Source organism: Pristiophorus japonicus, chromosome 9, assembly GCF_044704955.1.
Source record: "Pristiophorus japonicus isolate sPriJap1 chromosome 9, sPriJap1.hap1, whole genome shotgun sequence".
Lineage (NCBI taxonomy): Eukaryota > Metazoa > Chordata > Chondrichthyes > Pristiophoridae > Pristiophorus > Pristiophorus japonicus.
This window is the reverse complement of record NC_091985.1, coordinates 101,659,516-101,673,551: the sequence shown is the minus strand read 5'-3', so window position 1 is coordinate 101,673,551 and position 14,036 is coordinate 101,659,516. Positions and strand designations below refer to the sequence as shown.

The 14,036-nt window shown below is 44.2% G+C and overlaps 1 protein-coding gene across 1 annotated transcript in view; it reads left to right on the top strand.

The window, feature by feature from the left end:
- Nucleotides 1-14,036, top strand: part of fam161a (FAM161 centrosomal protein A) — a 38,913-nt gene that overhangs the window by 20,309 nt on the left and 4,568 nt on the right. The window contains exons 4-5 of the mRNA XM_070889648.1: nucleotides 7,345-7,512; nucleotides 11,687-11,786. Coding sequence (XP_070745749.1) covers nucleotides 7,345-7,512; nucleotides 11,687-11,786 — 268 coding nt within the window. The remainder of the gene's footprint in view (nucleotides 1-7,344; nucleotides 7,513-11,686; nucleotides 11,787-14,036) is intronic.

The following is a 14,036-nucleotide window of genomic DNA, read 5'->3' as shown; positions in this document are numbered from 1 at the left end:
CACCTCTGACATAGCAGCATTCCCTCAGCACTGCACTTGAGTGTCAGCCTAGATTTGTGCTCCAGTCCCTGGAGTGAGACTTGAACCCACAACCATCTGACCCAGAGATGAGTGTGCTACCCACTGAGCCACAACTGACACTATGGAATGGAAAACTGCACAGAAAGAAAACCCCTAAAGTCATCTGTTTTGTAGAAGAGCAATTGCTTTGAAAGCAGCTGGAAACAAGGCAGGTAACATACATCACCGCTCTCTTTCCGATGAGCAAAACAAGCACCCTAATTGAGCATTATTTGATACCTGCCCAACTGAGCATGAATTGGAACCACCCCAAAGAACATACATTACAACCTCCAACCCCATATTACAAAATGCAATTCTCAACCCCCACTGATTGTCAGTCATAATCCTCCCCCATCCCTCCCTTGAACTTCTTGGTCCAATCCAGTGATGCCCTGCCCGCTAATCCTTGTGCATTTGTTTCTTGATTGCCTATATGGAATGCCACAGAAGATTGACTGATTGGTTCAAAAAAACAAATGTGAGCTATACAAGTAGAATGATGACTAGATCAATGAAAATGGGAATGGCCAGGTAAACCAAATTATATAAAGCCTACATGAAAAAGGAACGGGAGGGTAATTTCCTAAAGCTTGAAATGCAAAAAGATCTATTGGGATAAGTATATCTAAGTTTTGAGTATAAAACTAAAATAATATCATACAGTAAAAAGAGTAAGTTTAGAACTTTAAAAATAGAAGTGATATTAAAAAGATAAAGTAGCTGAAATATTAAGTGAATATTTTCTACAAATATTCACCAGGTAGATTGTATAGCAAATTAGCACTATTTCTGGAGTATACCCATTTAGGCAGAAATTCCGGCCTCCCAGGTCCATACTGAGTGTCCCGGGAAGGCATTGTAAAAGCCGGTTTTCAGCGCACAATGCGCATGCTCTGAAAACCGGCTTTTCCGATCTGTCAAGCTGGAGCTTGACAGATCTTCCGTATCTCGGGGGTGAGGACATTTGCAAGGGCAAGATTGCGGGATTTACCCATATCTTGCCCAACAAATGTCCTCCAAACTCTTGCGCCTGATAAAAGCAGGCGCATAGCCTACTTTTACAGGCGGCAGAGTTTTAAAATACACAACCATTTTAAAATAAAATTATAAAAACACATTTTATTGTTAGTAAGTTTATTTTAAACCATAATTTTAAAAAAAACTTTTTAAACAATTGGAAAAATATAAATTTTTTAAATACATAAATAACTTTAATTTAAATTTTAAAAAATGTGGTATTTTTTCTATTTTTTATTATTGGTTTTGTGTGTTTTGGAGGCTGTTTCTCATTCATAATAATGGGAACTCCAACTTAAGGAGTTCCCATTATTATGAATGAGAACATACTTTACCTGATTGGCTGCCCAGAGCCATGTGACTCCAGCTCCAGGCCTGTGCTCATCCTGACGTGCATGCGTGTGACATGCAGTCAGAGGAGGCCTCAGGACTAGAAACTCGCATGGGTGCAGCAGGATAAGGTAAGTGCATTTGTAAAATGTTTTTTACCTGATCGCCCCTGGGAAACAGCCGACCGGGATTTCTGGGTCAATATCAGCAGCGAGTTTGAAGTTGGTGCTTCAAAGGTATTTGATAAGTTAAGGGATTTAAGGCTGACAGATTTCCTGGACCAGATGGTCTATAATCCTACTTTACTCAGAGATTCAGGAGAAATATTTGAGGCATTGTTTTATCATCATCGAGCAATCATTGGACATTAGTGAGATTCTGTAGGACTGAAGGCAAGAAACCTAATAGTTAATTTTTTTTAAAAGTGACAAATTATCCCAGCAACTAATCAGTAATAGGTAAAATAATGGATTATACTTCAGGAGCATGCAGGAGCACTACCTATTTAGCAATAACTATTAGGAAACAGCTAACATTGATTTAAAAGGATAAGAACCTAGATGACAAACTGTGATTTTTTTTTTAAGGCTGTTTATAGGTAAAGTCGATAGGGAGTTCCACTATCATTATGGTTTATTTGACTTTCAGAAGCTTTGTCAGTATTTCACATGAAAGACTTCTGTAGCTTATAGTTTAATGAGAATCCCAGGGTAGAACATGTGACTACTCCAAAAGGACGCACACTAGTTCTGAGAGGAATAATGTTCAACTTGGGGAAGTGTTGGGTGCAGTTCTGCCAGATTCGGTGGTTGGAGCCTTGTTGTTTCTAATTTACGTAAATGAACCCAATACTGAACCAACTTAAGTTTAAAGTATGCCTGCAACACAAATGGGGAGAGCAGTAAAGACAAAGGACGCAGCTAAAGAAATTCAGAAGCATTTAAATTGTTTATACAATTAGGAAGGCAAATTAAATGTACAGTCAGGTCTGCCTAATAATATAATTTTGGCCATTCCAACAGAATATAACAATTGGGGAACTTTCCTTCTAAATGCATTAAAATATTCCCAGACTGTTTTGAAGGCATTTACAATTTCAAGGATAAGAAAAAAGCATTAAAAATTGTTGTAATAAGGGTTATTTTTTAAAAAGCAGTTATTTTGGACTGGTTTACCTTCAAAGTTGAATCACGACCGATTACTTCTTTAATTTTTGCTAGACAAGCCAACGTTTTTGAGCCAAACAAAGCTGACACTGCATATAATGAATGTAAGAGAGCATTTTGAGAGAGGCTGCTGGAGTCAGAGAATCAGAAGTAATGTCAGCACCTTCAAATGTAATTTTGACTTGGCTTGGCTGAAAGCTTCGATAAGAGGTTCACTAAATCAAAGACATTCTAACCACGTTCTAGTAAGACTGGGAAACATCAACAGGAATCGGTTCAACTCGCTAAAGTTGTGCTCAAATGCTCTGCAGCTTGGAATCAGCTTCAATTTGTTTGACCTGCACCATATTCTCCTCCTTTCTAGACATGCCTACACAGCAAAAGCAGTTTTCAATGTTGCTTTGAGTCACAAGATCCAAAATTCTAGCACAAAATTCATGGCATCCAGCAAACTAATTGAGAAATCTGTCTTGGCTTTGTAAGCAATTAGTCTTTTTCTAGCTAGAAACCTGTAATAGTTTGAAAAGCTTGATAACTAGTGTCCATTGGCTGAAGCATAGAAAGTGGTATTCTTTGGAAGATGGGAAAGTTCCACAGTTGTTAGGCTAGAAATTTCAACATGTACAGGGCCGTTATCGATAATTATTAACGTTTTTACTCTGAGCTCGAAATTTTTTGTCCAGAGATTGAATGTACTCTTCAAAATTCGTAAAAGTCATTAAATATTGCCTATTGAAATGGTAAATGATGCCTCCAGAGAAGTGTTGAACATTTTGAAGCGTCTTTGCTGCACATGTTTACCAATGAACCGAAGAGGAAGCCTCTTGGATCCGTCCATATTGGTCACTAAAAGAGTCACTCGCTCCTTGCTCCGTGTGCCACCAACATAATTAAAAGTTCATATTGTTAGCTCCATATAACCTGAATAATTATTAGATTGTGCCAGACAATAAATATTAACCAAAACTACTTCAAAGGGAGAAGGAACCTACTGTTGTAGCAGCAATAATATAGAGAGACTTTGGCAGGAATTTTCCGGGTGATCAGTGGGCGCGATCGGTGGTGGGTCGGGTCAGAAAGTGTATTTTCTCCCCAACGGGGTGGGACCCCACTGTGAAGCCACCGCCATGCAGCTTTACCAAATATCGGATCTGTGAACACTGAGCAGACCTAATGCGCAGCGGCGGAGGAGCCAATTTAAATGATTAGTGGCTTGTTTACAGCCACTTAACAATGGTTTTAAACTTACTTTTTGAATTTGATAGCTTGCCCACGGGTTTCATGCTGTTGCTAAACCACGTATGTGAAGCTAAGGCGGGAGGTCAGTGGGCATTGAATCATGGGCATGATGAGTTGACAACTTCAAATATCAAGTAAAAAGCTGCCACCTTACAAAGATATCTTCCCTCAGCCACAAGCCCTTCCTCACTGTATTTCCATAAAATATTTACCATGCTGCAAGTCTTTACACAAGTCTCCATACAGTCTGACCTCATTATCTCTCTCACCAATGACAGATCGCTTCTGTCATCTCTACTTCACCTGCCATTTTTTCCATCAGCATGGGTGCCCTTTATAATCTCTGATGGTCCTCAGAATCCCACCACGATCACCAGCAGCACCAGGCACACGAGCAGCACCAACAACAACACCAACCTTCTCCGCAATCAGTTGATGCTGCACAGGACAGAGGGCATCAGCACCCAACCACATTTCTGCCTGGGAGGCCAGGGATGGCTCACCATGGCCAGATTTAGTTCACGTGATGCTGTACATCCTGGCTGCCACATGATGTGCCAGGCTGGCATAACCCCACACCAACACCATAAAGCATCCCTACAATGCTCAAGCCATTCCTTTCACGCTGACCACCATTGCAGGGAGGAGTGTACGGTTATTTCTCACTGTAACTCACTAAGCCACTTCCAAAGGTGCACGCAAATCTGTCCAAGAACGCAAAGTGTTGAAAATATTTAACATCACATTAACAGAGGGCCTGAAATTGAGGAACTTAGCATCCACTGCCGCCGACATTCCTCTGATCGAACCGCCCAGTGCCACTTTCGACATGGCCTGGAGTGGGCAGGAGGAGAGAGCTGCTGGGAAGCGCCCACCGACGTCAGCGGACGGTGAGTTGCACAAGTGACCTCCCGCCCGCTGAGCTGCGATATTGATGCGGACGGCAGTCGGCGGCAGAACGGAGGTGGACCGCTGGCTGGAGATTGGTCTGTCCCCGACAGTAGGTAAGGGACAGTAGGTAAGAAGATGGTGAAAAAAAGGTTAGTACACTTTTTGTAATTTTTTTCTTTACAGGTACTTAACTGGAATGGGGTCCCCTGAAGGTCTTCAGCTGTTTTAACATTTTTTTTTAATACTTTTGCTTTTCAGCTCTTCGACCCTCCGTGGGCTTGAATCCATCCTCGACGGTACTTGGGCGGCAAGCGCCTTTGCCACCGAGAATGAGAACTCCAGCCGGCTACCGCCCAGATTGGCACCATAAGTCACTCATTTGCCGACCTCCTGATGAAAATCCCGCCGAAAGTACCGTCAGGTACCTGGGCGGCACTTGGGTGGACGGAGGCCTTCATCAATTTCAGGCCCAGAAACTTTACATGGACATTGCATAAAACACCCAAGTGCCTACCCTTGTGTGTTGTTAGTTGGTATGATTGCACTAAGATGAGGGTAAGTGTAAGGGTGGCTAGTGAGATGGGGATGTGATTATCGAGATAGAGACAGAGAGAGATAGGGATGGGTGGAGGTGCAAGATAAGTTGATGTAGTCCTTACTACTAGGGGGATCAAGGAGTATGGCGAGAAAGCAGGAATGGGGTACTGAAGTTGCATGTTCAACCATGAACTCATTGAATGGCGGTGCAGGCTCGAAGGGCAGAATGGCCCACTCCTGCACCTATTTTCTATGTTTCTATGTTTCTATGAGTAAGGATGTGAAAGAGTAGGTTAGGGAAGGCAGAGTGATGGTGATTGTGATGTGATGAGAGGCACAGCAGGATGAGATTGAGTGTGGCTTTGTACTAATGTTTTGTGATCTACTGAGATCATTGAAATGTTTGCGGCACTGCATTCAGGTCACCACATCCCTGCTTGTGCCCTCCTGCAATGTGCATCCAGGTTGTGTTGATCTCCTGGGGAAGAGGACCTCCCTGCGTGATGTGGCTCCCTCCATGGAGGGAGTCATGGCGAGCCTGGGTGCAGCCCTGCACCACTGTGCAGTGATTGTCAGTGTTTGCAGCACCTCAATGCTGTAGAACACTGACAGCACAAATGTCAAAATAAATTTGGCCATGATCTCTTTAAGAAAACTGGCTGATGACGCGTCATTAAATGATGTCACCAGACCCGCTTCCTCTAATTGACCGGGAAACACACTGGGCGGGCTTAACAAGCCCAATCATGGTAAATTCATTTCAGACAGCGGGATGGAGCCAGCAGCGGGGTCGGGACCCACTGCCAACGTCACCTGCCAAGGTCAGCAAAATCACGGCCATAGACAATAGAGTGCTGAGTTTATTTTTATTTCATTGAATAGAAACCAAATAGTTTATATTTAGTCATTTAAAGCTAAAGCAATAAATTCTGTTTCTGTGGTACGGTATTTAACTTTTAGTTGCTTTAACTTATTGAGACTCAAAATTAATAAGTATTTTGTTAATTTATGAAGGACACATGGGAGAACATTTGATAGTGAAGCAACAATAATGGATGTAAAAGAGGTTTGTCTTTTTTAAGCCTTTTACAGGAAAGCATTTTGATCTGTGGATTCTGAAGTATATACCAGTTTTCTTCCCTCAATTTTCTGCTTAAATTTATATTTGGAAAATTATATTGTCTCATCCTGTAGATATACAATAACGACTACTTGTATTTATATAGCACCTTTAACGTAGTAAAATGTCTCAAGATGCTTCACAGGAGTATTATAAGACACAAAATTTGACATTTAAGGAGAAATTAGGGCAGATGATTGAAAGTTTGGTCAAAGAGGTCGGTTTTAAGGAGCGTCTTGAAAGAGGAAAGAGAGGTAGTGGAATTTCAGAGCTTAGGGCCTAGGCCACCAATGGTTGAGCGATTATAATCAGGGATGCTCAAGTGGGCAGAATTAGAGGAGTGCAGATATCTCTGGGGGTTGTGGGGCTGGAGGAGATTAGAGATAGGGAGGAATTTGAAAACAAAGATGAGAATTTTAAAATCAAGACATTGCTTAATTGGGAGCCCATGTAGATCAGTGAGAATGGGTGATGGGTCAACAGGACTTGGTGCGAGTTAGGACACGGGCAACCGAGTTTTGGATGACCTCAAGTTTACATATTGTAGAACATGGGAGGCCAGCCAGGAATGCATTGGAATAATCAACGGATGAGCTGAGGCAAGGGCAGAGACAGACGATATTACAAAGGTGGAAATTGGCAGTCTTAGTTATGCCATGGATATGTTGTCGGAAGCTTATTTCAGTATCAAATATACCAAGGTTGTGAACAGCGTGGTTCAGCCTCAGACAGATGTTAGGGAGAGGGTTGGAGTCAGTGGCTAGTTTGTGGCAGGACCGAAAACAATGGCTTTACAAACCTGTCAAATAATAAACACCAAAGTTGCATAATAAAAAAGATGAGTGAAATTCTGTGGATTTTGTACCTACTTTGAAGTAGATAACCTGAAGTTATCACATGCTGCCAAAATGAGAATTCTCCAACTTAAAATGGATTCAAACTTAACATTTCTAATTTGTATCTGTACTAAATTTTCTACAGGAAATCTCTGGATGAGAAAAAGAAGAAAGAAGAACTGGAAGAAACCTGGAAACGAGAACAGAAACTCAGGGAGAGAAAATTGAAAACATTCATATCTACCCGCGCCCAGGCCAATGATCCACATCAGAGTCTGGCTGAAGTATTGAGATCTAGAGTAAAACAATACAGGTGTGTTTTTAGTCAATGGCATTTGTGATAACCTCATGTTTGAACCAGGGTTTTAGTGTATGCACAGTGTATGGTGAATTAGCCACTGTGCTGTTGGACCACAGCCTTTCTGAATTCTAGCTGTATGCAATTATTTCTGTTCCCATTTATATACCCCCCCCTCCCCAGTTCAATGCTGAATTTAACATTCAAAAAATATTCAATCATTTTAACAGTTTGCAAAACATTTAAGACATAGGGGGCGAAATTTTCTTTGGGCTCTACGAGGCCTCTTAAACTACCAAAATGCCGTCTGCAATGCACACTTCCAACAGAGAGTGCGCCAGATGCCATATTTGTAAAGGCGCTAATGACCGCCGGCAGCATGCAGAGCTGGTAGATCATTATGTCAATCAGTGTGTAACATTGATTTGATACCAGCGCTACCATATTGGAGCTCCAGGCTGCGCCCTCTCGACCTCCTACAGCTGGACACGTGTCCAATGGCATAAAGGATCCCCCACCCCACCCCATCAGGGCTATTTAAAGGGATCATCAACTACTTACAGGTTAGTTACTGGATTATTTCTTCTGGCTGTTGCTGCAATTCTATGCATTTTGGGTGCTTTTCCATACTTGTTAAAAGTTTCAATAGTCTACAAGGAGTGATCTGGCTGGTGCTGAAATACTTTTTTGTGACTTAAAGGCGTGTGTGCAAACCAGTTGCTTCCAGACATAGGTGGCCTCTTGACATTGAGCATGACTGGGAGAATGAGCAGAGGGCCACAAAGCAGGACAAGCTGCTAGAAGTGGGAGGCGAGGGAAGAAGGTCTCTCGGCAGGAGGCATTATATGCAGAGGGTCTTTAGGGAACAGGTCTGTAGGAGAACAGATAGCTGCAGTGCTGTGATGCCCCTTTCCATGCTGATATCCAAAGCCATGATGGCAGCAGTCTGAGCTTCCATAGCAGCAAGCTGTGATTGTATGACACCAGTCTGGGCTTCCACTGCAGTACTCCGATATTGGGTGGATGCTACTTCTGCTGCAGTGGAAGCTAAAACATCAGCCACCAGATACTGCATCATAGTTGGCTCCACAGATATGTTGATGGAGGTGGCCAACTATTCCATGTTTGAAAGGATGGGCTCCAAGCTCTGCACTAAGCCCTGTGCCAAGTTGGTGCTGGACTCCTCTATGCTCTTGATATTGAACGCTGGCTTTCCGGCAGGCTTCCCAGTGCACTAAGCATTTGGATATTTACACCCATCGGCTGCCTTCTTTAGCCTGGCTATCGAAGTCCTCATGTGAGTTGGCTGCAACAGAACTAGAGTGCAAGATCGTCCTCCGGTGAGCTGGCACCTGCACTGTCATTTCCTCCAGCCCTTGCTCCAGCGCACTTGTGCCCGGTGTCTCACCATGTGCAGATCCTGCCTTTATGCTATCCTCTAAATTACACGCAGTATCCATATCTGAGCTGGTGGCTGTGACTGTGAAATCAAATGATGGTGTCCCTTCATCTTCACTTTCTTCTTGCTCTTCCTCCACTGCCTGGGCAGGTTCCAGTTCTTGAGTATGTGAAATGAAACAGGGACACGGTTGGGTTGAAGGGAGAGGAGAAAGTAAGAAGTGCATGCTTACACCATCTGCAGCTTGTAAGTCAGAATAGATTGAAGAAGAAGTGGAATGAGAGGTGGAGGATTAGGTATGCGATTGCCCTCTTCTTCAATGGCTTCAGCCCCGCTGGTGACCACAGCCTCAGCAATGGCCCTTCCCATAATGGCCAGCACTGTCTCCTCCATGGGAGTTAAAATGTGTAGATGCGCCTCTTCCCCCTCCTGTTAATTCCCGGTGCCTCCTCTTGTGCGCCACCTTCTCTTGCAGAAAGAGGGAAGTGTGTCAGTGAGTGTCGTGCAATATGTTTGGATGATGTGACTGTCATGGTTGAATAGGTTCCAGTGTGCACAAGCTCTGAAATGTGGGTGCGAAGCTTGCAACAGTGCTAAGTGTGTGAGGGTGAGGTAAAGCACATGAATATTAGGCATAAGTCCTGATTGATAAGAGATTGTTGGTGATTGATAGGGGAGTAGTGAATTAAACAGTGGATGAGGCTAGTGCTGCAGTTGGTAGGATATGGCATTTGAAGATGCACTCACTAACCTTGACAACTCGTGTGAGATCATTAAACTTCCTGCACTGCATCCAGGTCCTTGGGTCCACACTCCTGGCATTGATCTCCTACACTTCGCTATCTCTTGCACTGCGTTCTGAATAATATGTCTGGAGGGCCTCCGGCCCCCTGATGATACCAAGCCATCTCTACTTCTTTCCACCTCTTTTGACAAGGTCCCACATGGTAGACTGGTCATGAAGGTTAAAGCCCATGGAATCGAGGGCAAAGTGTCAAGTTGGATCCAAAATTGGCTTGGAGGTAGGAAGCAAAGGGTAATGATTGATGGATGTTTTTGTGACTGGGAGGATGTTTCCAGTGGGATTCCGCAGGGCTCAGTACTGGGTCCCTTGCTTTTTGTGGTATATATCAACGATTTAGATTTGAATATAGGGAGTTTGGTTAAGAGGTTTGCAGATGATACTAAAATTGGCTGTGTGGTTGATAATGAAGAGGAAAGTCATGGGCTGCAGGAGAATATCAATCTACTGGTCAGGTGGGCAGAGCAGTGGCAAATGGAATTTAATTCAGAGAAGTGTGAGGCGATGCACTTTGGGAGGGCTAATAAGGAAAGGGTATACACATTAAGCGGTAGGCCACTTAATAGTGTAGATGAACAAAGAGACCTTGGAGTGTCTGTCCACTGATCCCTGAAAGTAGCAGGCCAGGTGGTTAAGAAGGCATACGGAATGCTTGCCTTTATTGGCCGAGGCATAGAATACAAGAGCAGGGAGGTTATGCTTAAATTGTATAATACTTTGGTTAAGTCACAGCTGGAGTATTGCGTGCAGTTCTGGTCACCGTCATATAGGAAGGACGTGATTGCACTAGAGAGGGTGCAGAGGAGATTTACTAGGATGCTGCCTGGAATGGAGAATCTTAGTTATGAGGACAGATTGGATAGGTTGGGTTTGTTCTCAATGGAACAGAGGAGGTTGAGAGGAGACCTCATCGAGGTGTACAAAATATTGAGGGGCCTGGACATAGTGGATAGTAAGGGTCTATTTCCATTGGTGGAGGAGTCTATTACGATTGGGCATAGTTTTAAGGTGGTTGGTGGAAGGTTTAGAGGAGATTTGGGCGGGGGGGGGGGCTTCTTTACACAGAGGGTTGTGGGGATCTGGAACTCGCTGCCTGGAAGAGTGGTGGATGCAGGAATCCTCACCACTTTTAAGAGATGGTTGGATGGGTACTTAAAGTGCAGCAACCTGCAGGGTTACGGATCTAGAGCTGGTAATTGGGATTAGACTGAATGACCTTTTGTTGGACGGAGTAGATATAATGGTAAGTACTGCAGGGAATAGAATACGGCCAGGGTGATCTCCTGGACTTGTTTCGGTCGCCTGGATGGGTCGGAGAGAAATTTTCCCAGATTTTTTTCTCCCTAAATTGGCCTGGGTTTTTAATCTGGTTTTTGCCTCTCCCAGGAGATCACATGGCTCTGGTTGGGGTGGAGTATGGAATGTTTCAGTATAAGAGGTATCGCAGTTGTGGTGAGGTGGATTGGTTAGGCTGGGTGTTCTTTGCCTTTCCGCCATTGTTCATAGGTTTATATGTAACCTTTAGAGCTGCTGACCAAGGACCGTGTGGCTCTTTGTCGGCCGGCGCAGACACGATGGGCCAGAATGGCCTCCTTCTGCGCTGTAAATTTCTATGTTTCTGCCAAGACCTCCAGTGCAGCTTTCGAAAACCTTGGTGCACATTCTCTCCTGTAGTCTGCCACTGTTGATTCTTCTACAACACAATATCCAGCACTACCAGCAGCCACAATACACCTCCCCTTTAAGAGGTGCAGGCTAGCTTTAAATAGTGCTAGGCACTAACGATATTGGAATCCCTGCTGATGGGTGCAGGCAATGAATAGCACGGGAAGCACTGGCTGCACGCAGAAATCATGCAAATGTACAGGCAGCATGAAGTTAGCGTCCTGCCTGCATTTCATTTAACTGGCACGGGTTAATCGTGCATTGCGATCCCTGCACTGATTTTCAGGAGTTATCAAATGTAATCCCCATTTGTGTCTTACCAGGAATTACCAAAGAAAAAGGACAAAAGAGTACCTTCTGGAGCTTCAGGAGATGCAGGAGAGAGTAAGCAGGAAGCCTCTGCTCTTAGAAGAGCTCACAAAGGTATGTTGTTAAAACATTATATACTCCATAAGTATTCCTTATTATGTGTTTACATTTGTTCTGGTTGACTTTCGGACTTTTTCCTGTCTATTTCAAAGGATGCGGTTATTTGTACTAACTGAATGGCAGCCGCATCTCTGATTGGCTCTCCATTATCATATGACCTATTGCGGATTGGTCCCCTTGGAGGATAAGCTACACCATGAAGTTCCTCTGGAACGTGCAACTGGAACGGCCCAGCCCATGTTCTGACTGGCTTTCCAATTTGTAATTCGATCCATTTTGACTTCAGAAGCCACAGAGGGATGGATCTCCCCAAAAGCTACCAAGTTCCAGACAAAGTCTCTTCCCCCAGCGCAAGTGCTGCCTCCCACAGCCGAAGTCCCTTACCCCAGCCAAAGTTCCTTACACCAGCGCAAGTGCTGCCTCCGCCAGCTGAAGTCCCTTACCCCAGTACATGTGCTGCCTCACCCAGCCAAAGTCCCTTACCCGCCCCCCCCATAGATGGGGCATTGTGTGCAGATTGTTAACAGGTTTATTGGGTTTGAAGTGAATAGTGAGTGTCGTGACTTCTGGATTTCACCCACCCCAACTATGTCCCTTGTAACATGTGCACCGAACTTGCACTCATCACGGAGTTGGAAGAACGTGATCCGTCTTCCCTGAGTTTCCTCCGATTTTCCCCCCCCAACTGTGTTTCTCTCCTTTTTCTCCCCGGCTTTCTTTCTCTTTCTCCCCGGCTTTCTTTCTCTTTCCTCCCCCCTCCCCAATCTCTCCCTCCTCCCCAATATCTCTCTCTCTCTCTCTCTCTCTCTCTCTTCCTCCGCCCCCCCAGGCTCTCGCTCTTTTCCCCCCCCCCGGCTTGTTCTCTTTCCCTCTCTGCCCCCTCCCCAAGCTCTCTCCTCTCGCTCTCTCCTCTCTCTCTCTCTCTCTCTCTCTCTCTCGCTCTCTCCTCTCTCGCTCTCTCCTTTCTCTCTCCTCTCCCTCTCCCTCTCTCTCCCCGCCGCCCCTCTCGGCCCACCGTCGTCCATCTCGACACAGTTGGAGATGCGTTTGGAGGCTCGGGGCTGCTCGGAGCTCGGGGCAGCCCTGATGGATCGGAGGAGGCAATGTGGTGTTCAGGTCCGGTTACGGGCGTGGGGGGAGGGCGCATGCGCAGAAAATTGTTAGTGGAAATTGTGCTGGGGGGCGAGGCGGCGGGCGGGGTGGGGGGGGGCCAGTGGGAGGACGCATGTGCAGATATTTCAAAAGGAGGGTATTAGCCTTGTTCTTGTGATTCATATTGTTTCTTTGGGTTAATTGCCTATTACTTTGTGCTTGTGTTAAAGGGATGCTACTTTGTTAACTGAATTTCAACGAAGAATGAATGTTGGGTATAAATGTGTCTTTGTAGTTTTTTTCATCAGTAAGGATCAGACTATATATTTGAATATATAAATATAAAGAATATAAGAATTAGGAGCAGGAGTAGGCCATTCAATCCCTCGAGCCTGCTCTACCATTCAGTTAGATCATGGCTGATCTACCTCAACTCCACTTCCCTGCACTATCCCTATATCCCTTGATTCCCTTAATATCCAAAAATCTATCGATCTCTGTCTTGAATATACTCAAAGTCTGAGCCTCCACAGCCCTCTGGGGTAGAGAGTTCCAAAAGATTCACCACCCTCTGAGTGAAGCAGTTTCTCCTCATCTCTGTCCTAAATGGCTGACCTCTTATTCTGAGACTGCAACTATTATTCTGAGACCCCTTATTCTGAGACTGAAAGCAACTAAGATTCCAGATAATGTGTACTGCTAGCCTAGTAACATGCCATAAAAACTTGCTTCTCAACCTGGTGGATTCATTTGTTTTTTTCACTTGACCGTCAGATCCTGGATAGGGATATAGAGCTGAAATATGTGAAAATTTATTTATAAACTACATTCCACTCTTCAACACCTTATTTTTTCTGAGGAAGAGTTCTGACTAATTATAATTTTATTTATTCATGGTACTCTGTATAGAACTTTCGGGGGTTGGAGCCGTCCTCTTGTTGATGAAATGGTAGTTCGGGGGATCTCAAAATAGCTAGTAAATATATTACCATCTTAATTTAATATGCAGTTGTCTGTAACCATAGACCTACAATAATTTCTGATCTATTGCAATTTAAATGCATAGAAAGAAGGAATATGATATCTCAAGAGACAATGCCTTATTCCGATATTATCTTGGCTGCCAACTGTACAATCCATTAGTATGAAGTT